This window comes from Manis pentadactyla, chromosome X (genome assembly GCF_030020395.1).
Source record: "Manis pentadactyla isolate mManPen7 chromosome X, mManPen7.hap1, whole genome shotgun sequence".
Lineage (NCBI taxonomy): Eukaryota > Metazoa > Chordata > Mammalia > Pholidota > Manidae > Manis > Manis pentadactyla.
Genome location: NC_080038.1, coordinates 14,634,752 through 14,656,975, shown reverse-complemented (window position 1 = coordinate 14,656,975; position 22,224 = coordinate 14,634,752). Strand labels below are relative to the sequence as shown.

At 42.0% G+C, this 22,224-nt stretch overlaps 1 protein-coding gene across 7 annotated transcripts in view; it reads left to right on the top strand.

Moving 5' to 3' along the window:
- Positions 1-22,224, top strand: part of SH3KBP1 (SH3 domain containing kinase binding protein 1) — a 315,550-nt gene that overhangs the window by 116,378 nt on the left and 176,948 nt on the right. For all 7 annotated transcript variants that reach the window (XM_036912856.2, XM_036912854.2, XM_036912855.2 and 4 more), the window contains one exon: positions 16,834-16,957. In XM_036912856.2, coding sequence (XP_036768751.2) covers positions 16,834-16,957 — 124 coding nt within the window. The remainder of the gene's footprint in view (positions 1-16,833; positions 16,958-22,224) is intronic.

The window sequence follows — 22,224 nt, the reverse complement described above, 5'->3', positions numbered from 1 at the left end:
GCTTCAGAAGGAGCTTAGCCCTGCTGACACACCTCAGTCTGAGCCCAGTGAGACAGTTTCTGGATTTTTGACCTCCAGAACTATAAGAGACTTGCTTAAAGTCACCAGGTTGTTGGTAATTTATCACAGCAGCAATAAGGACCTAGTACAAGGACTAATCAGTTGAGGGAGGTTAGTACCTTGTGCCACATCACCCACTCACTGGAACTTTGAATGAGACCTGGTGTGCGCCCACTCCACCCGGAGTTATGGCCTCGCTAGGTGGCGAGGCCCTGAGAGAGTGGGGCCATCTTGAACCTACAGCATGATGTGGCCCTGCACATAGTAGGTACTTAATGACTTTGGTGAGAGGCCTGAACGATGATGTACCAGTGCTTTTTCTTCTGTTCCCCTGCTGCTTTGTCCTGGGAGCCATAGAGTTGAGGCTAGCAAACAGTTTTGTTTTTTTTTTAAGAAAACATTTCCCTTCCCTGCCATTGTAGGGTGTGTGGGGAATAGAGCCTCAAGGTTTCAGTGTCACTTGTGGGGGCCTCTGGGTCTTAGTTGCCCTGTCCTGTGACAGAGGGGTGCAGGCGTGCTTATAGAATGCCAGCCAGGGGTCAGAGACAGGAGGAAATGGGGATCTGTTCTTTGGTAGAAGATGAGCAGTCTGTTTTGAGACTAAATGACCACATTTAGTTGTGACCTGTTAATTAATATTACTTATCTTTAATCTGTTAATGCTAAATAAAGGCAGATATTTCTAAGCACTGATGAGGAGACTCCTGTCTTAGCTGCTATCAGTGGGCAGTTTCTCACTATGAAATACTTCCTCACCCTCACACCTAAGCTTTGGAAACCAGGCACCTAAAATCAGGGCTCTGTAATTCCCAGAATGAGTTACTCTAAGTTGAGAAAGTTCCTTTATGGTTTGGGGGTTGGGGAGCGGGTGAGAAGTGAGAGGTCTTCCAATAATATGTATTAACCATGGCCATAAAATTATTAGAACAAAGTTGAGGGGTTTTCTTTTTAAATAATCTTGAGTGGAGAAGGACGTTGCCAGAAATCTAAGAAGACCTCAGGGAAAAGATTGGATTTTACCAAATAAAAATGAGAAACTTCTGTATGTAAAGAAATAGAATTGTTAGAGTAAACAGACAAATGACAGCAGAAAAATTCTGCAGTATCTGTGAAAGACCAAGGGATAATTCTTTAATATTCAGAAAACTCTTAGAAATGGAAGGGAAAAAGGCAAAGTGCTACTGTAGGAGAACTGCCGACCTGAGCAAGCAGATCCCACGAGAAGAAAGTCAAATGGATGGTAAGCATGTGAAAAGCCAATCAACCTTATTTTTACTAATTAAAGACATGTAAATTAAATATCATTTTCTGCTATCAGGTTGGCAAAAATTAAGAAGTTTAAAGGTACCCAATGTGGGGAAACCAGCACACTTCCGTGCTGCTGGTGGGTGTGTGAATCGAGACACACTGGAGGCCAGTTTTGCATTGTCTGTTAAAAGTAAGCATGTACCACGTGCTCAGAAATTTCACTTTCGGGAATTTGTCTCCCTGTTGCAAGTGTATATATGTGCGAAGTTATAGACACAGTGATGCTAAGTGTAGTGTTGTTTGTCATTGCTGAAGACTTGAGACATCTGGATGGTTCCATGTGGGTTACAATCTGGAGGAAAGAGGACTGTCCATCCCCAGCCCTACATCCTAATAAGTTATCAGTTTAACCAGCCAAGGATACAAACGTTTAGCAGAAGGGGGATGCCAGGGGGCAGGATGGCTGAGGTGTCTATCAAGGTATATTTTGAGCACCAGTTTCCCCTCCCCTTGGGTCCCTGTAGTCTACACAGCAGTGGATGTGCTGCCAGGTCTCAGAGACAGCCAGTTCAGTGTGCCACAAGTCTTTTCACCAGCATTCCGGAAGAGCCAGCCACAACAGCTGGTGTTACTTCTGTTTATGGGATGGTGACAAACAGGCGGCTCGCCTGGTTCTTGAACCAAGCTGTACTTCAGCATGGCCACGTGTTCATCTAGGGAAGGGGAAGGCAGAGACCGTGGCCACGTGTCCCTAAAGGAGGTGTGTCTTCTCTGATGTTCTCTCTTCCCATTTCCCCAGCACCCTGCCCCCCAGCTCTGATTTAGGCCCTTTAATCTGGTTGGTCCTGGTTGATCAGACTTCCCAGTTCTGAAATCTCCTTTCCTGCACAGCCACATCATCCACTCTGATACTGGCCTATCCTGCAGTTGGATTCTGGGCAGCGCTGAGGAAGTGGTGCAGAGCTCCAACTGATAGGAGAAGTCCAGGGTGCATTGTTAAATTCCAGAAAGCAGGATGCAAAATGTCACATATTGTATGAGTCCATTTGTGTTCAAAACAAGTAGGGACACACACATGCATACCTCGTTAGTGGTTCCTAGGGGAGGAGGACAGGGATTTCACTGGGGAATGGGTACACTTTTACCCTTTGCTTTATTCTCTCTTTTATTATTTATCTTTTGGAAGAAGCAGGTATGCCTTTAAAATTATTAATTTTTAAAATCAAAGTGATATATATATATGTCAGATCTATAGTGGTAAATGGCATTTGAGTATCCAGCAGCTCCTTGTCCTTATGTCCTTGTTTTACTTCTAGGAGACAGTCACTTTTCAGGCCGAGCTGTTGCCTCTAGTATTCGCTGCTGTGCGTCTGAATAATATGCGTGAACTGCTGTCCCCTATTGTCAGTTCTAGACATGGTCTGTTATGTATTACGGTAGTTGAGGATTTTGTGCAACCCCATTCTCCCCATATGTTCAATTATCACAGTATTTGGGTTAATCCATATTTAATTTTTCATTATTAAAGCAATGTTGATATTGAGTATTGAAGCAAGAATATACAATTAATTTCCTTATATAGCTTTTTCTTTTCCCTACATATAATAACGCTTTTCTGTTTATTGAGTTATCCCAGGACATCCAAATCTTCTCATACCTTGAACTAACAGCTCTATAAAATGTCTCTTAATCTCTCTCTGAATTCTGCCAGACCAACCATAGTAGGAGTTGTATACTAGGAAGTTTTTCCCTTTTAATATGCATCCCTCCCAGTACCTGGCCTATGTCTGTTGGCAGGTGGAGTTCCCACTCGTGCTGATGGGTCCTGACACCCCTGGACCCCAGAGGCTGTGTCTTCATCCACAAGATCACGCTTGATCTTTAAACTATTTTAGTCTCTCATTTTACAACTAACAAAAGTGAAGCACTGAGGTTACACCCTCAGCAGTATCAGAGCCAGAACTTGAACTGGAGTGTCAGCTGCCTGAGCCATCCCTTCCTGGAAAGAGAAATAACAGTAGCAGGCCCTGAGTGATAAGTGCCAAGTGTGTGGTCATGGATTCAGGGTGAGTCCAATTTTGAGTACCCGCCTGTGTCTACTTCCTGATGACCTCAGCTCTAGTTAGCCATCCTTTGCAAAAGACATCTTCCAGTCTTACTGACTGTGCGTGTGTGTGTGAGAGAAGGGTTGATTTATAGTTACGCTTCTAGTGAAAATTAAAATGCTCTGCCTGTCACTCGTATAAGCTTGGTATGATTATTTTTATTGCTACAGTATCTGATTCCAAGCAATGTAAGAATTTCACCCCCCTCTTCCCCCTCCTTTTGTGATATGAAACGCCTCATTACTTGGCAGTTTTCTGCTGATTGTACAGTTTAGCATTTGATCTTTTTGTTAACTGCAGTCAGGTGACCACATGCAGGGTAATTAGATTAACCTACCCCTCCTCTTCTTCACTGAAACAATATAAAATCTGGTACTCTGTTGGCACATGCTTTCCTTAGATTAATGATTTTGGAGTTGCTGCATGGAAATTTGCATAGCTCCCTACAGCTCTGAGAAATGAAAATGCCCAGCTGTCTACAAGCTTTAATCAGGAAATGAGCATGAAATGGCATTGTTTTGTCACGGGCTTGGAATAATTTATTCTTGACAAGCACGTTATCCTGGATGGAAATGTATATAAACATTCTTTCAACAAGCAGTAAACAGGTGCTTTTTTTCTTGGTAAAAATTCAAGAATTTCTTGGGAGTGGCTTTCAAATCATTTGTCCTCACACTGGTCACTCCTGAAAGTTTATTCTATCGTCATTCTCCTTGTCTCTCCCATTTGGAATGGTAGTTTGTGGAAGATGGCCTTTTGGAGCAAGGAAGAGCAGCTTAGGCGCATACACACTGTGTGCGGGGAGCGTGGTGTGACTGCTGGGCCTCAGTGCTCACGCAGCCCTTTATTGCCTTATCCCCTCTTGGGACCCACTTCCCCCATCTGTCAAAGAAAGAGAATAATGCTCCCTACTTCTTAGTGTGGTTATGAGCATTCAATGAGTTATGCCATGTAAACCGTTAGAATAGTACCTTGCTCATAGTATACTCTTCACAACTGCAAGCTAATTCCATATTTCTAGGAGGTCTAGGAAAATGCAGGATATATTTGTTTTCTTTTTATATGTAAAAGATCACAGTGCATTTATATTTTTTCCATTAATTTATTAGTGTTAGAAGCAGTTGTGACTGTAAAAATTTAACACAATTTGATGCACATATGATCATTGGGCATTTATATTTTTCCCATTAATTTATTAATCTTAGAAGCAGTTGTGACTGTAAAAATTTAACATTGAATTTGATGCACATATGGCTTTCATTTATACCTGACATATAGTAGGTGCTCAAATACCTGTTCAAAGAATGATAGAGCTACTGATAACAGCCAACAGCTATTGAGTGCCTGCTGGCTACCATCTATTGAATGTCTAGGGATAGAAGATGAGTGAGACCTGTTCCTCACCCCTAGGGACCCACAGGGTATCAGAGAGAACCTTGTGGACTCAGAGCAAGGCCAGTGCTGTGGCAGGGATTCCAGCAAAGGGCCACAGGAGCACAGGCTCTTAATCATGATCAAAGCTGTTCAAAAGATGCCAGAATTGGCTGTTGGACCTTGGATGGTCCTTCACTACCCCCCCCACCCCCACCCCAAGAGCAAGCTGTTTACCCAGCACGTGAGCCCAGAAGTCCTGTGTTTCAGGTCATACTGCTTCCTGGAGGAGGCGCGATATTATCAGAGACAAGTAAAAATTCTTCCCAAAGAGACTGATGGAGAGAAAAGCACCCACCCCTTCAGGAGCTCAATTTGAGATAATCTGATTAATCCTCCTGAGCATAACTAACCAATCCCACACTGTTTCACTCTTGCTACTTGCATCGTGGGCACCAAAGCAAACTATATTCTACTACCCTCAATAGAACTACAAATAAGATTTAATTTTGTCTCTTTATATGTGTTTTATACAATTTTGAATTTTGTATAATTGGAAAAACAATTATTGCACTTGGCATAATTTCCCCCACATCTTAACTTTCCTGTCTCCCCTTCTTGATAACATAGATGGACTGAAGAGCTTTCTTTTAAGCTTTGTATATGTTCATATATACGTCTTGCCATCACTGTGATCAGCAGCATTGGGGTCATTAAAACGAGCAGTGGAAAGGAAATAACAAAACTACATTGAGGAACAGTGTCAACTGCTTCCTTGTTTATGGAAGAAGTAGCAGTCAATAGTGTAATGACTGGGAAATAGTAAGCCCATCTCAAGGATTCATTTTTAAAGTAATTAAAATCTTGTACAGCTAACACAGGCATGTGACACCAATTGAAAGGCATGAAATATGTGCTTTCTCTGTCTCTTGGCCACACTGTTCCCCTGCCTGGAGGCAGCCTCAGTTATTAGCTTGTTGTTCAGTGTTACTCAATGAGGTGTGCGCTCAAATTCACACAAATGCTACCATACATAAGTAGGCTTCTTTACCTCACAACATGTCTTGCAATTATCTTTGTGGGTACTTACAGGCCAGCCTCGAACTTGGAGAGAGCTGCATGATATGAATTTACTGTAATTCATGTAATCAGTTCTCTACTGACACACATTTACAGTCTTTCAGTCTTTTGCTAATTCAAGCAATGCCATATCCATTAATATTGTACATATGCTATTTTGTATGTGGGCAAGCATATTTGTATTTTAAATTTCTAGATGTGGAAATGCTGAGTCAAAAGTAGGCATTTGAAGTTTTGATAGATAATTACCACATTGCTTCCCACAGAAGTTTTATCAATTTATTTATCAGTGTATATGCTCATTGGAAAGTATGAGAGGGTATCTTTCTTTCCACCATTGCCAAAATTATATTGCCAGTTTTCTGATTGTTGCCAACCAGACAGTTAAAAAGTGATTTCTTGCATCAGTAGAACTAATCAATTCACTGGGTATCAGAGAGGTCCACTGAGAAACTCTATGGTATTTAATATCAAGAAAAAACTGGTATCTCATTATAATTAAAAATTATGCACATCCTTCTCCATCTAGACTACCAACTTCTAGAGTTTTGTGCTTGCTATTTTACATATTGTCACACTTACTCTTTGCATGAATACCAGCTGGGTGCCAGGCACTGCGCTATAGGTACTGTGAAAACAGAGACATACTCCGAGAGAGCCCACAGTCCAGTGAGAAGACTGGTGTTAAACATACAGTAGATGTAAAGGCCACAATTCTAGGCATAAGAAAATAGCCAAAATGGTTCCAGGTCCTTCTGTGTAGTGAGTGCAGTACAGATGTTGTCAAATGAATCCTGTGATTTGCATTTCTCTTACGAGTGTAGTTAAGCATCTTTTCATATGTTTGAGTCATTTTTTTTCTGTGAATTGTCTTTTGGTATCTTTTGTTGGGTTATTGATCTCTTTGCTGATACTTTGTAGAAAGTGTTCTTTATAAAGGCAGTATTCTCCCAGTTTGACTTTTGTCTCCATTGATGAGCTTCTATTTCTTCCTTTTCCTTTCCTTTCCTTCCCTTCTGTCTTTGTTGTATTTATGGCGTTTTCTTTTTTGAAATTTATTAGCCCCTTCTTTTATGGCTTCTGATTCTGTGTCAGTGTCCAGTAGTCTTTCCACTCTGAGATTGTAAAATTTTCTCCCAGGTTTCTTCTAGTACTCTTTTTTAAAAAAATTTTTTTTAAATTTTGGTATTTTTAATCTACAATTACACGAGCAACATTATGGTTACTAGACTCCTCCCATCATCAAGTCCCCCCCCCATACCCCATTACAGTCACTGTCCATCAGCGTAGTAAGACGCTGTAGAATCACTACTTGTCTTCTCTGTGTTGTACAACCCTCCCCGTACCCCCCCTACATTATGTCTGCTAATCGTAATGCCCCTTTTCCCCCCTTGTCCCTCCCTTCCCACCCATCCTCCCCAATCCCTTTCCCTTTGGTAACTGTTGCTCCATGCTTGGGTTCTGTGAGTCTGATACTGTTTTGTTCCTTCAGTTTTCCTTTGTTCTTATACTCCACAGATGAGTGAAATCATTTGGTACTTGTCTTTCTCCGCCTGGCTTATTTCACTGAGCATAATACCCTCTAGCTCCATCCATGTTGTTGCAAATGGTAGGCAAGATAGAAGTTTATATAAGATTTGATTAGTGTTTTCAGATTGCCCCATTCTCAGAAAGCCGCTCCCTACTCTTGTAGTTAGCTTCCTGAAATGATAGTCGTTAAAACACTAGAGCATAGGTGCAGAAAATATCAGTTCTTGAGGAATGAAATGTAGTTAACTAGTAATTGTTCACAGGTTTCTTAAATTCCCTGAACCTCAGTTTACTTATCTCTAAAATGAAAAAGTTGGCGTCTTTCACTCACTATTCTGACTCTGAAGTTCAGCTGTTTTTAGGTATGATTCTTTTTTAATAGCACTTGCTATTTAATGATAACATTAATAATGGCAATAAATACTCAATTTGGATACTACTCCGCAGTTGACTATTTGATTCTGAAGGCACCGATGTGATGGTGCCAACAAAGCATTTAGCATTAGATTTCTCTTAGAGATGACAAGAGAGCTGCTGAGAGTCTTTCAGCGCTGCCCCCAAGGGCATCCACCTCGTAAGTGCCAGTGCCAGAGCTAGTTTTGGTTGGTTGACTCACAGCATCATTCTCTCCATTTACTGTGAAGACTGTATTTTAACTTGTATCAAGGTTGGTGGACGACATAAAGGATGAGAAGAGGGAAAGGCCCCACACTGGTGTTTTATTGTGTAGTATTTTGGTTAATTGAAAGAAAATTAAGGTTCAACCCAGCCAAACCCCCAGCACCTGTATGGTATGTAATGGGTGGAGAGGGAGAGGGGAAGAGCGACAGCTGACTTGGCTCAGCGGCCAGCCTCATCGAGGCGGCTTGGCTTATCAGAAAGCAGACTCTGTTCGTCTGGCTTCCAGTTGCATACAAATTATGCTTGCCCAGTGAGGCTGCATTTGCATGCTGCTAAATGTGTCACAGAGAATATTTGCTTGAGTAGCAGTATTGGGGCTTTTTGGCCTCCAGATGTGGCTGAGCTCTCTTGGGTTTTGATCAGCATGGTGCTTTGGGAAGCTGGAATGCTGTGAGCTCTCCTTTCCCTTTAGGTGGTCCTTGCGACCTAGCTCAACTGTTGTTGCAGCATCGATATCTTATTGATGGCCTCACTTTGTGCCATAGACGCCGTGTGTGTCCACAGTTAAGGCGTGATATTTGAGAGAAAGAGAAACTGTATTTCTTTTACCTCCTAAAGAGGTTTGCCAACGCTGTGACTATTCTGTAGTGTTTTTAATCAAGTACATTCATTGCTGATTTACATGTGTGGGCACACGTGGATTTCTGTAAGCCCCTGTGGCCCACAATTCTGGCCCAGCATGTGGCCTCTACCACTGGGATAGTAGGATCCAGGTTCTTAACAGATGGTTAAAAATATAGGCCTAGTGGTCAGAAATCTGAGATTGAAGGTTGGGGGCTAAGAATACTCAGACCCACGAAATCCAGAGTCCCACAATCTGGATCAGAACCTCGGAGAGCTCCAGGCACAGGCAGGCCTGTGGCGGTGGGCAGGCAGGAGGTACTACAGTGCCAAGTCCACCCTCCTCGGCAGCAGAGAGTTTTTTTGTGTGGATCACAAGGAACTTGAAGGATTTGGGCCTCAGTACTTGTGGGCTTATGGATAAAGCAGCGCGTTACATTTCTTTAGGTGTGGAGAGAAGTGGAGATGCCCATTAGAGCCAAGGGGAGGGTGATTTTGAGTCCTTCTGTTATAGTCATGACCCTGCTTCCTCCCGGGAGAAAGGTGGAATGGGAGAGCTCTGCCTAGAAGACTCAGAGTTGGATCCTGTGGCCTGCTCTGCCCCTGACTAGCTTTGTGGCCTTTGGCTGGTCTTGTGTCCTCTTTGACTGAGTCTCGTGATTCTTCTATGCAAAAACGTATCAGTCTGGAAAAATAAGGGATTTTTTTCAATAACACAATGATAGTGTAATTGAAAAAATTACAAGAGCAAGTGAAAAAAGTAGCCTCTAAAACACTTTAATTTATATAAGCCTTTGCCAACGTAAGATTGTATTACTGCCAGTGTCATTCCCTATTTTTAGAGCCTACCGATAGGATCCATGATGTCAGACATCTGTGAATGTCAAGGTGTTGTTCAGGAAGTGCACTCCCCAACTTGTATTTGCACCGTAATTGGAACCATGGGGTCAACATGCATGTCAGACAGCTTGAGCCAGCACGGAATCTGCAGGGACGTGTGGCTTGCTGTGTCATTTGAAACATTTTTAAATGAAAGAGCTTGTCCTGTGGTCTTTTGGAAGTAACTGAAGGGCTTCAGTAAGGGAATGACAAGAATAGACATTTGTTTTAGGGAAGTGTCCCTGTGGCAGGACAGAAGCTGAACTGGGAGGAGAGAGCCTGGAGGCAGTGAGACGTTATTGTCATCCAGGCAGGACTCGGGGGAAGACTGGTTAAGAGATGAGCTCTGCAGCCAGATGGTTCAGGTTCCAACTCTGGCTCCTACTTATTTGACTTTGGGCGGGTTTCCTTAGTACTCTGTGTCTTGGCATGCGCTGCTGTGAATTGGGCTGTTGTGTAGGTTAAAATCTGCAATCCAGTGAAGCTCTTAGCGTGGGCTTTGGCCCATGGAAAGTACTCAAATGTTAGCTGGTATTTATGTGTTTTTTTACTGTGGTAAAATACACATAACATAAAATGTGCCATTTGAACCATTTTCAGTGTACAACTGAGTGCCATTAACTACATTCAATGTTGTGCGACCATTGCCACCATCTGTTTCTAAAACTTGTTCATCACCCCGAACAGAAACTCTGTCCCATTAAACATGTCCCTCCTCCAGCTGCTGGTGACCTCCAGTCTACTTCCTGTCTGTATACATCTGCTCACTCTGGGTGCCTCATATAAGTGGAATCATATAGTATACGTCCTTTTGTGTCAGACTATTTCACTTAGCGTCTTTTCTGGGCTCATTCATGTTGTACCATGTATCAACACTTTCTTCCTTTTTAAGGCTGAATAATGATCTATTATATATATATGTATCAATATCTATGTACACATACCACATCTTGTTTATCCATTCATCTGTTGATGGGCACTTAGGTTGTTTCCGCCTTTGGCTACTATGAATAATGCTGCAGTAAATGTTGGCCTACAAATATCTGTTTTGAGTCCCTGCTTTCAGTTCTTTGGAGTATATGCCTAGGAGTGGAATCGCTTGGTTATATAGTAGTTCTGTGTTGAACTTTTCTAGAAACTGCCATACTGTTTTCCACAGTAGCTGCATCATTTTACATTCCCACCATGTACATTGTATAATATAGAAGGGTTCCAGTTTATCCATACCCTTATCAACACTTGTTTTCCTTTTTAAAAAAATTCTAGCTCTCTTAGTGGGTATGAAGGGGTATGTCACTGTGGTTTTGATTTGCATTTCCCTAATGACTGAGAGTGAGCAAGCGCGTGTCATGTGCTTCTGGCCATTTGTTTATCTTTTTTGGAGAAATGTCTGTTCAAGTTCTTGACCTGGTATTCATGTTTTTAAGGCACTATGGGAGGAATGGAGAGAAACAGAGAGATTGAGGAGTAGATAGAGCCCCATTGGGTGACTGGTTAGATATGAGGGTTCACATTGAGTTTTCCAGCCTCGCTAAGTGGATAGGTGATTGGGCTGTCAAGCAAACTAGCTCCCCTCTCTCCCAGGCAAGGGGCAGGTTGGAGGGAAGATGTTGGGGTTGGGTGGGGCTGTGCTGAGTTTTGGGTGGTGCTGCACAACCTAGGTGTGCAGGCAGAGCGTCTGACTGCCATGCCCATGTGCCTTCTTTCTCTAGAAGAACACAGGGCATATTCTACATTTTGTCTACTCCCTGCATCCATTTAAGAAGCAACTTAAGAAATTTGGTCATTGCCCCGAATAGCCAAAGCAATCCTGAGAAAGAAGAATAAAGTAGGGGGGATCTCACTCCCCAACTTCAAGCTCTACTATAAAGCCATAGTAATCAAGACAATTTGGTACTGGCACAAGAGCAGAGCCACAGACCAATGGAACAGACTAGAGAATCCAGACATTAACCCAGACATATATGGTCAATTAATATTTGATAAAGGAGCCATGGACATACAATGGCGAAATGACAGTCTCTTCAACAGGTGGTGCTGGCAAAACTGGACAGCTACATGTAGGAGAATGAAACTGGACCATTGTCTAACCCCATATACAAAAGTAAACTCAAAATGGATCAAAGACCTGAATGTAAGCCATGAAACCATTAAACTCTTGGAAGAAAACATAGGCGAAAACCTCTTAGACATAAACATGAGTGACCTCTTCTTGAACATATCTCCCCGGGCAAGGAAAACAACAGCAAAAATGAGTAAGTGGGACTATATTAAGCTGAAAAGCTTCTGTACAGCAAAAGACACCATCAATAGAACAAGAAGGATCCCTACAGTATGGGAGAATATATTTGAAAATGACACATCCGATAAAGGCTTGACGTCCAGAATATATAAGGAGCTCTCACGCCTCAACAAACAAAAAACAAATAACCCAATTAAAAAATGGGCAGAGGAACTGAACAGACAGTTCTCCAAAAAAGAAATACAGATGGCCAACAGACACATGAAAAGATGCTCCACATCGCTAATTATCAGAGAAATGCAAATCAAAACTACAATGAGGTATCACCTCACACCAGTAAGGATGGCTGCCATCCAAAAGACAAACAACAACAAATGTTGGCGAGGCTGTGGAGAAAGGGGAACCCTCCTACACTGCTGGTGGGAATGTAAGTTAGTTCAACCATTGTGGAAAGCAGTATGGAGGTACATCAAAATGCTCAAAACAGACTTACCATTTGACCCAGGAATTCCACTCCTAGGAATTTACCCTAAGAATGCAGCAATCAAGTTTGAGAAAGACAGATGCACCCCTATGTTTATTGCAGCACTATTTACAATAGCCAAGAATTGGAAGCAACCTAAATGTCCATCAATAGATGAATGGATAAAGAAGATGTGGTACATATACACAATGGAATACTACTCAGCTATAAGAAAAGGGCAAATCCAATCATTTGCAGCAACATGGATGGAGCTGGAGGGTATTATGCTCAGTGAAACAAGCCAAGCGGAGAAAGAGAAATACCAAATGATTTCACTTATCTGTGGAATATAAGAACAAAGGAAAAACTGAAGGAACAAAACAGCAGCAGAATCACAGAACTCAAGAATGGACTAACAGGTACCAAAGGGAAAGGGACTGGGGAGGATGGGTGGGTAGGGAGGGACAAGGGTGGGAGAAGTAGGGGGGTATTAAGATTAACATGCATGGGGGGGTAGGAGAAAAGGGAGGGCTGTACAACACAGAGAAGGCAAGTAGTGATTCTACAACATTTTGCTATGCTGATGGACAGTGACTGTAAAGGGGTTTATAGGGGAGACCTGGTATAGGGGAGAGCCTAGTAAACATAATATTCGTCATGTAAGTGTAGATTAGTGATAGCAAAAAAAAAAAAGGGCAGTTCCTGTGTGGTAACCTCCAACGAGTTCTACACAAGGGTATAAAGGGCATATAAAAGTGTAGGCAAAGGGTCTGTTTGTGTTTATACAGAGGATCAAAGCCTAATTGGGCTACCCCGAAAATGAACTAAGATACGATATGAAAAAGAACTTCCAACATCTGCACCCTCTGGAAGACTCATGCCAGAAGATGATCATCAAAAAACCCCAACAAAGATCCACGCACTGCTACAGCTGTAGATGCACTCATCCCACCAGTTCCTGGACCTGCCATGGGAATGAGGAAGGAGATATCTAAGCTGGCCTGTGCATACAGTAAAACAACAAAATTGGACTGGATCTATACTGTTGGAACTCAACCATGAATTTGGAGAAGTGCAAATTGTAGCGCTCCAAAGTCTTACAACTACAAACTATTTATTGTTAAAAGAACATATGGCATGTGAACAGTCCCCAGGAATGGGTTGTTTTAATTTGTCTGATTTCTCTCAGACTGTTCAAGTTCATTTGGACAATATCCACCATATCATAGATAAGTTTTCACAAATGCCTAAGGTGCCTAACTGGTTTTCTTGGTTTCACTGCAGATGACTGGTAATTACAGATATGCTTTGGTTATGTAACTATACTCCTATTATGTTAATGTTTGTGTGCAATTTAAGTAGTAGCTTAAAACCTATACATGCTGAAGTTACTCTACAAGAAGATATATCAAAGAAATAATCAATCTTCCCATGTTTTCTTCCGCCTGCTACTTCTATAGCTTTTCTTCTTCCTTCCTAATTACAACCCTTAAATAGAATTCGTGCCTCATATCAAATTTACCGAGTATCATAATTCTTCCAAGTGGTAAAGATACCTCAAGACAAATGCTGGGCACAGAAGCCACAGGGCATAAATATGCAAAGAAGTAAAAAGCTAACTTTTTCAAACAATAAGGCTTCTCTCTCACTTACCAACTTCACATTTCCCTGTATGGCCCCGGAAGATGACTGGTTAGCCAGAGACGGGTAAGATTCCTCAAGGGAGGAACAACCTAAGACAGGCACAGTCGCAGGGGGGCCATCAGGTGAGAAATTGGGGATCAACAGAGGTGAGGCTTAGAACCTCACCCCCCCTGTTCTGAGAGAAATCTTCTGCATACGTGGATGTTTTATTGCCCTGGTCTAGCTTGGATTAACACATAGTCTACAGGCACACACCTGATCATCTACATGTGCTCTCTTACAACACTAAACTATGTTTTCTACCTTTATCTTGTATCTACCTACCACTTCAGCATTTTATTAAAAATAATAATAATAAAGAGAGAAATGTGGTATCCACATATAAATCAAGTATAAAAACCAAATCAGTATTCATATTTGAACTGACTGTTTATAGTTCATAATGCATGAGCAAAACCGAAAGTTTCTGTGATGACTGCCCTTGTACTGTTCACTATGTAACTTATTCATTATGTAAGAATTTGTTCTACATGTAAAAACTTGTTTGTTATGCCTCAGAAGATTGGAGACTGACAAAAATTAGGTTTGGGGTGGATTAATGATTGTGCATTGAGCATTGACTCCCCTATACAGAATTTTATTGTTGTTAACAACCATTTGATCAATAAATATGAGAGATGCCCTCACAAAAAAAAAAAAAAAAAAGGACAGACTTCCAATGGTAAAATAAATTAGTAACCGGGATGTAATGTATAGCATAAGGAATATAGTCAAGATATTGTAACAGCCTGGTAGGGTGATAGCTGGAACCTAGAATTATGTATATAAATGTTCTACCACTGTGTTGTACACTTGAAACTCATGTAATGTAATACTGTGTGTCAACTACCCTTCAATAAAAAATAATTATTATAAAAAAAAAAAAAAAAAAAGAAATTTGGTCATTGTTTAGGCTTCTCTATCTGCCAAATTGAAACAATCATCGTGGGGAACAACAGAATCTGGGATCTGTGACCCAGCCTCTCTCCTGGTGCTGGTTTCTCAGGCCTTAGGTACCTGCTTGATCAGACCCATCCTTCCAAGGTCAAGGGTGCTGCTCTGAAGCCTGGGGTGTGGGTATTGTTGACAACCATGCTTCTGAAGCTTTCTCAAGTGACCACCCCCATCTCTCAAATGTTCGCCTCACCTTTCCCCAACTGTGTGACATTAGCGGTTTGTGCTAAGCAAATGCTTGCCATGTCACCCACAACCCACTGAACTTCTCTGAATTACTCCTTGGCAAAACTGGATGTTGTGCGCCTGCATTGTGTTGGGTGCAGGTGGGGAATTAGTGTGTGCACAGTCATATATCCTCACTGCCGTGGCAAAGGAGGTCTGAGCAACGGTTCTACCCCTGAAGCCTGAGGCCTCATGGTGGCTTGTGTTCTTTACTTCTAGAGCCATAGCAGGCTGGCAGCCATCACCAAGAAAGCATCCCATCATGTGGCTCAGCCGGCCAGTGTTTGCTGATTGTCCCCTTGTGCCATCTGCCTGTGAGGCTGCAGAAACCTCCAGCGACTGCTCTCCTAGCAGGTGCTGGGGCTGCTGAGGTGGGAGTCAGTGTACCTACACAGGTGCATGCACGACTTTGTGCTGTGTTGGCCTGGGACACCCGCTGAAACTCTCAACCCAGCAGAGCGCCAGCCGCACTTGGTTTCCTGTGGGGCCCTGGTGAGGGAGGGAGGGTGAGAGTATTGTGACCAGCGTCAGCAGTCACGGAATTGGATACAGGAGCACTTGGGTGTGTGAGAAGCTTCTGGGCAGTGGCTATGTTTTGACAGAATTTTTTCTTTTCTTTTCACCTCTGCCCTCTGCCCAGGTCACATTGTGACCCTTGTCCTGACTTACCATCTTCATGTTCCTTCCATAGACGGAGGAACCCACCCCCATTTCTTGCCCCATGCTCTTTCTAAAGAACATCTCTCTCATCTGTGAGCCCTTCCTGCTTTGGGTCATGCCTTGGTCTAGCCCCTCCGCTTTCTCTTTTTCCCAAGTCAGTGTGATCATGGGTTCAGACAAGCCCAGGAACCGCCTGCTGTACACCTGCAGTTTGTGAGTTACTATCATTTGGGGGCTATTCATGCTTTTGAAAATAATTATGGAAATCATTAAAGTAATTTGAAATAATTGTATCAGCCATCAGGTTTTAAAAATGCAAGTCTTAATGGAGCTTTGATAAAAGACCACTTAGAGCAAATTTTTTTTTCTGTAAAGGGCAGTTGTTTTAGGATTTGGTCTCGGTTCCAGCTCCTCAACCCTGTTGTCACAGCATCAAAGCGGCCACCGAAAATACTTACTTCAGTGAAAGTGGTTGTGTGGTAATGAAACTTAAGTTATGAAAGCTGGTGGTGGGCTGTAGTTTGCTGACCCCTGGCCTAGAATGATAGCCTTTATTTCAGTGTGTTATCCTTATATTTTTCTTTGTCAAGAGTTAAAAAGTCAGAGGAACTTGCTGACTGTAAATGAACTGAAATGATCTTCTTTTGGGTTTAGCATATTGTAAGCACAATGGTGATTTGGAAATAGACTTTTCTAAACCCCTTTGGGAAGAATAAAAACCAGAAGTTTTTTGAGTGGTGGACCTGGTTGGCCAAAGCTAGTCATTATTTGAAAAGTAGAACAGGCTGTCACTCAGAGCTGTGTGGTGGCTCTTATATATTACTCATGCTTTTTCTGCTCACTTGGAATGGCTAGTTACATAGGGTCACATCACCATAGTGGGCATCATTCCATTTGATAAGACCAGGCACTTCCCTAATAAATTTAAGGAAAATAAGCTACAAAAATATAGAAAATTATGCTTTTCAAACATTATGTTATGCAAGTTGAGGTCATTATAGTTAATTTCCAGAAACCTGAGGCTTAAAACAGTCAGAGGCATTTTAAAATTTCAAACTACAATCTTGTTTTCCTTTTATGTATCCTTACAGGAAATCAAGAAAGAGATGAAGAAAGACCCTCTCTCCAGCAAAGCTCCAGAAAAGCCCATGCACGAAGCGTCCAGTGGAAATGCTTTGCTGTCTTCTGAAACAATTCTCAGAACCAATAAGAGAGGTATGGAGAAGGAAAGAGCCCCTCCCCACACACAGACCCAAACTGGAAACTTCTGGGTGAAATGTATCAAATTTTGAATTGCTGAAGAATTGAGTGATGTTTGCCCTTTTGTTTTTTTGTATAAATTTTGGATGTGCACACACACAGAGCAAGTGACGATACAATGACTCTAAATAATAAAAAATTTTTTGACAATGGGAAAATAGACTGAATTTGTAAATGATGGTGTTTCTAGGACTTTAGCTTTAGCTTTTGCATCTATTTTTTTGGATGAAAGGTGACTTTAGAGGATGCTGTGGTGCAGGCTGAGCTGTGCGTGTCAGGCCGTGCTCCCTTTTTAATTTAAGGGCAGCCTTTATCAGGATCTTTCTCTGATCGCTAGGCTCCGAACACAGACCTCATCTCTCTCAGTTTCGGAGGCAGTGTGTTCAAAGGTAGAGCTCATACACATATCTAACCAAGAGACCTTTAACCACTTGTTTCTGTCTTTTGAGACCCCAATGCAGGTAGGTTTTCAGTTATCAGCTTGATGGAACTTTGTTTTTTCTCCCCTGTCCGCCTTTGGGACATTATTGTCTGAAATGATAGGAGAGAGAATATAAGATTGCAGATGGGCCTCTGTGGTCACGTTCAATTCCCTGTTTCTGCTTGACACCGCCCTCCCAGCAGATCAAGCAGGGGGCACACTGGGTGGCCACGGGAGGGTAGCTTTCAGCTGCACGTTTTTATGGGCTTATTACTTCCTTAAAGAGAAATATAGAGCTGTTCAAAAGCAGGAGCAGGAAATGTATTAGCAAAGAGTTCCATTAAAAAGAAAAAAGAAGGCAAGTTTATATAACCACAGGGAAGAACAGCTAATCTTTCATAAAATTTAGACAGCATAAGAATTTGTCCAATAAACTGTCCATTGATCACAGTGCTTGAGACATTAGCTTTGTGTCTCTCTTCCTTCCTGCTCCTTCTCCTACCCCCTCCAGCTGCCCGGGTTACATTTCCTTTTTTGAATTATTCAGATTAAATATTGGCTGGAAGCCAATTCTGGTTAGCAGCTATAAGATTTTCTTTCTTGTTGTTTTTTTTTTTTAAATCTCATCCTACCAATGCAGGGGATTTCTCATTTTAAGAAGTAAGCGTACTTTGCTGTTAAACTATAGTCATCCCCAAAAGTGCCTCCTGCATTCTTGCAAATAAATTCCAGAACAACTGAGGCCTGCACTCATTGGCTTTGGAGGCCACATCCCCCACCCCCTTGCCAATCCGGGCCCCTCCCACTCCTCCCAGTGCTTCTTGGAACTGCATACCATTGACCAGCCGCAGGGCCTCTCCTGCCAGCCCTGTTTTTGTGAAGTAAATAAGTGAATTAAGGTAATTAATTATTTTAACAAGATAAAGAGTTAATGCAGTTAAGGAATTAAGGTGATTATCCACAGGGGTTTGGTAACATTACCTGAGAACTTTCAGTCAACCAAGGACTCAAACTTTTTAGATAATTGTCTCTTTAATACTACAAATCTGGCCTTTGAGGTCCCCTATGGAATTTTTTGTTAGCCACAAAATGGCATTAAGAGGGGTGGCTTACTGGCTTAATGTGCCTGTTTTAAGCCTCCATCTTAGGCCAGCAGCCTGATTATGACCAACCTTTTACTCTTAGGTATTCTATATAATGAATCTGCTGGTGGCTCGGAGACCTCAGTACATGGAAGCATTCTGTAAATATGCAACACATAACAAACCAACTTCATTCTATCCCAGGCTTCACACTGACCTCCGGGTCACCTGGGCCAAACATAAATTTCCAGTTGAAGGGGAGCATTGTGTACCAGGGTCACTGCTGGCTTTGGCCCTGCCCCCACCCATCAAGACTAACAGTATCCTACTACTTATAATAAACAGCAGGGCGGATTGATTGGCCCTGTCAGGCCAGATAAATAGTTCATTGTGCTGAGCTCTAAAGCTACATTTTTTTCCCACCCCAAATCAATGAAAAACCACTTTTTTTCCCTTAAAACTAGGATCAGAGGCTAAATCTGTGGGACAATTCTAGTTACTTGTAAACACTTCCGTCCAACTAATTTTGCAATTTTTATGAGTTATCATAAATGACTGGTTTCCTCCTTCCCTTTGTTCCCATCAAACTTTGTCCCAATATCTTGGATGTTTTTTGTCTATTGCTGTCATGGAGAGAAGTTGCTCTCAGAGTTTAGTAACAGCCAGTGTTGATTCATGAGCAAGATCTTTCTTAAGAGTAGTATAGCCTGTGATTCAGCCTTGGACCCTGTGAGAAATTAATAGAATTTATCCATCAGAGCTGAAATGACTATTTACTTTACATTATCATTTGATACAGGCTTAGCATTGGTTTAATAAAGAAAGACTGTCATCTGTTTCTATTGTGAGTCTGAAATTGAATCACTTCACTGGGTCCTGAACTTGAGATAGACTGGCTGAAGAAGTGTGCCCAATTGTATCCAGCAATTTTTGCACTGGGGGACATGCCTCATTTTGTGGCCGAGGTGTATGGGTTTCCAGTACCTCGCAGTGTAGGAAGAGTTTATACTCCCCAAGTACCTGCATAAGGTCAAAAGATAACCCTAGGTTTGAAGGAAGCTATTCATAGCCTTGAGAAAAGGCCAGGACTGTGGAAACATTAGTTTGGCGGCTGATTAGTTTCAGTTTTCAGCTTCAACCTTTGCGGATTTCTACAGAGTTGATTTAGGGAGGTACTGGAATGACTTCATGGGCTTTTCACTTGACAAAAAGATGTGGCTGAAATAGAGTGAGCAGGTCTTCCAGATGGCTTGGCAGCCATCACCTATACATTTCAGGCATTAGCACTGTGAGGAGAGTTGTGTCTGCTCTCACCCCTGGCCACTTCTCTGGGCTTTGCCTGAGTCACAGTGAAGGAGCTTCCTGTTTAAAACACGTCTTTCCCAAGGAGTAAGAAGTCATTTTTCATATGAACTTGGAGCATGGATGTTGTGTAGCTTAAAGTTATCCCAGACTCCAGGATGTTGACAAATTGCCACTAGAAAATCTGAAATTTTTTCTTGGAGCCAAGTCTCATTCTCAAGAACCAGACAGAAGAGGGCTATCCGTTTCCTTCTGAGAATGATTTATTCTTTTGTTTCCTCTATCGTTAAACCCATGTAAGAAAACAATGGGCCCTCCTCAACTGGAGCATTGATATATGTATGGGGGAAGTTTTTAAAAACCATTCAAACCACAAGCTTAAAAGCAAAATTGAACAAAATGGACGTTTGACAGATAACAGCAAATACACTAAATACATACCTGAAAACAAGCAAGGATTTTTGTCCACTTGAACATGGACTCCCTTCTACTTGAATTAAAATGAAATAAAAATCATTCGGCTTCATCCTCACTCAGAAGGGTTTCCCAACCAACTTTATCCACGTGAGCGGTTAAATACCAGGCTTCAATCAATACCCTGCTGGCTTCCAGTGTCTGTTTTGGGGCTGTGGTTTCCCAGTTTTTGCGCTGTCAGCAGACCTCATGGGGAAGCTGCCGCTCCGAACCCCACTGGCTGCCTTTAATTTTGGACATTGTTCCTTCCTCCCTTTTGGGTGGGAACTGAGGAACCCTCAGTAGCCCACAGTTACTGCATGCCTGCTTTGGGCCTGGCCCTGCGGTTGGTGCTGCAGCAGATATGAAGACTAGAAACGCACCAGCCAGTTCTGCCTGCAAGCAGCTCCAGTTGGTGGTAGCACATGGGAAATGTTAAGAAAGTGCTGCACATTTCTTGTCTCTTTTTTATGGCAAGGTGGGGATATGTCTCCTGTTTACCTCTGTCTTTCTGAATGTGAAGCCACTCCGCGGGTTTCTGGTTGGCTTTATATGTCCTTGTTTCTATTTCCAGTTTATCATGAATTCAGTGTTTGGTAAGTCTCCACTGTATTTTGCACATTTATTATTCTTTGCTATTATTATTATTATTATGCTCTCCTGATATAAAATGTATTTTATAATCACCTTTTTAAGTCGCTCTGCTACTTTGGCATCTGCCTTCCAAAAGACAAACTGCTTTTACCATCTTTATTTAAGGTTTGTTATGCATTTGCATTTTACTGCCCCTCCCAGAGATTAATGCCAAGAGATCTGATGGTTTAAAAGATGTTAAGAGTAACAGGTCTAGCACTGATGCTACAAGATAAGATTCAAGTTAAAATGGGGGAGGGTTGCTTTCTGAGTTGCTATGTGGATATGACTTTGATCGTAGATCGTGACTCCAGGGGCTCATTTCTTATATGTTTAGACCTTCAGACAAGTTTAATTCCAAAGTTTTCCTTAACAGAGGGACCAACAGCTGCTCTGCCTCTGGTGACACACTGTTGCTTTAAAAGTTAGTGCAGAAACTCTTCAGAATTCATTTTATGTGTGGATGGGTGATACATACATGCCCCTCAACATAATATGGACGTACTATTCGCTGCATGGAAGGGCTTTCCATTTTGGTCTGCTGCCTGTAGCTGTCAGAAGAATATTACCTAATGTTCATCTTTTTTATCCTCATAGTTTCAACGCTGGTCTTTCCAATCCCTAAACAGATATGGTTACAGTGCTCACCCTCCCCTGTCACTCCTGAAGGGGAAACGTTTTTTCAGGCTTTCATTTTTTTAGCATTTACTTGGCTGCTTGCAATAACCGAGGAATCTATTAGCTTGTTCACTAGAACATGATTGAGTGTGTGTACGTGTGTATATGGATGTGTGTGTGTGTGTGTGTGTGTGTGTGTGTGTGTGCACATGTTGGCACTGAACTCCCGTGTTGGCTTAGAGGGAGTGGCCTGGATCTTGATAGGCTGTGGGCTCTTTGTTTGGAATGAAACTGTAAACAAAGGATGCAAGAAGTGTCTTTAATAAAGAAAATGTCAACCACTTTGGTTTTCCAGTGCTTTGCTGTTTCAGGTAGATGCGCGATCTGGAGATTTGTTTATAGAAGTGAGACTTTTTTCCTTTCAGATTTCCTTTTCGAGATACAAATGTGAATTAGCTCTGGTTAACTAGGAATCTGAAAATGTGGTATGTTTTGTCAAATTTTTCTTCAAGTTTCCAAATCACCAGTCGATCTTACCTAAATTGCTGGCTTTTATGAGCACATAGAAGAGTAAGAGTTAAGAGAAGGCTTTACTGTTGTGGAAACTCTTGGCTATCACCTGAGCTGGTCTTTCACATGGGGAGATGAAAATAAAGCTGGCAAGATGGCAGATATAACATATAGTTATTCAATAATATTTATGTCTGTGTGAC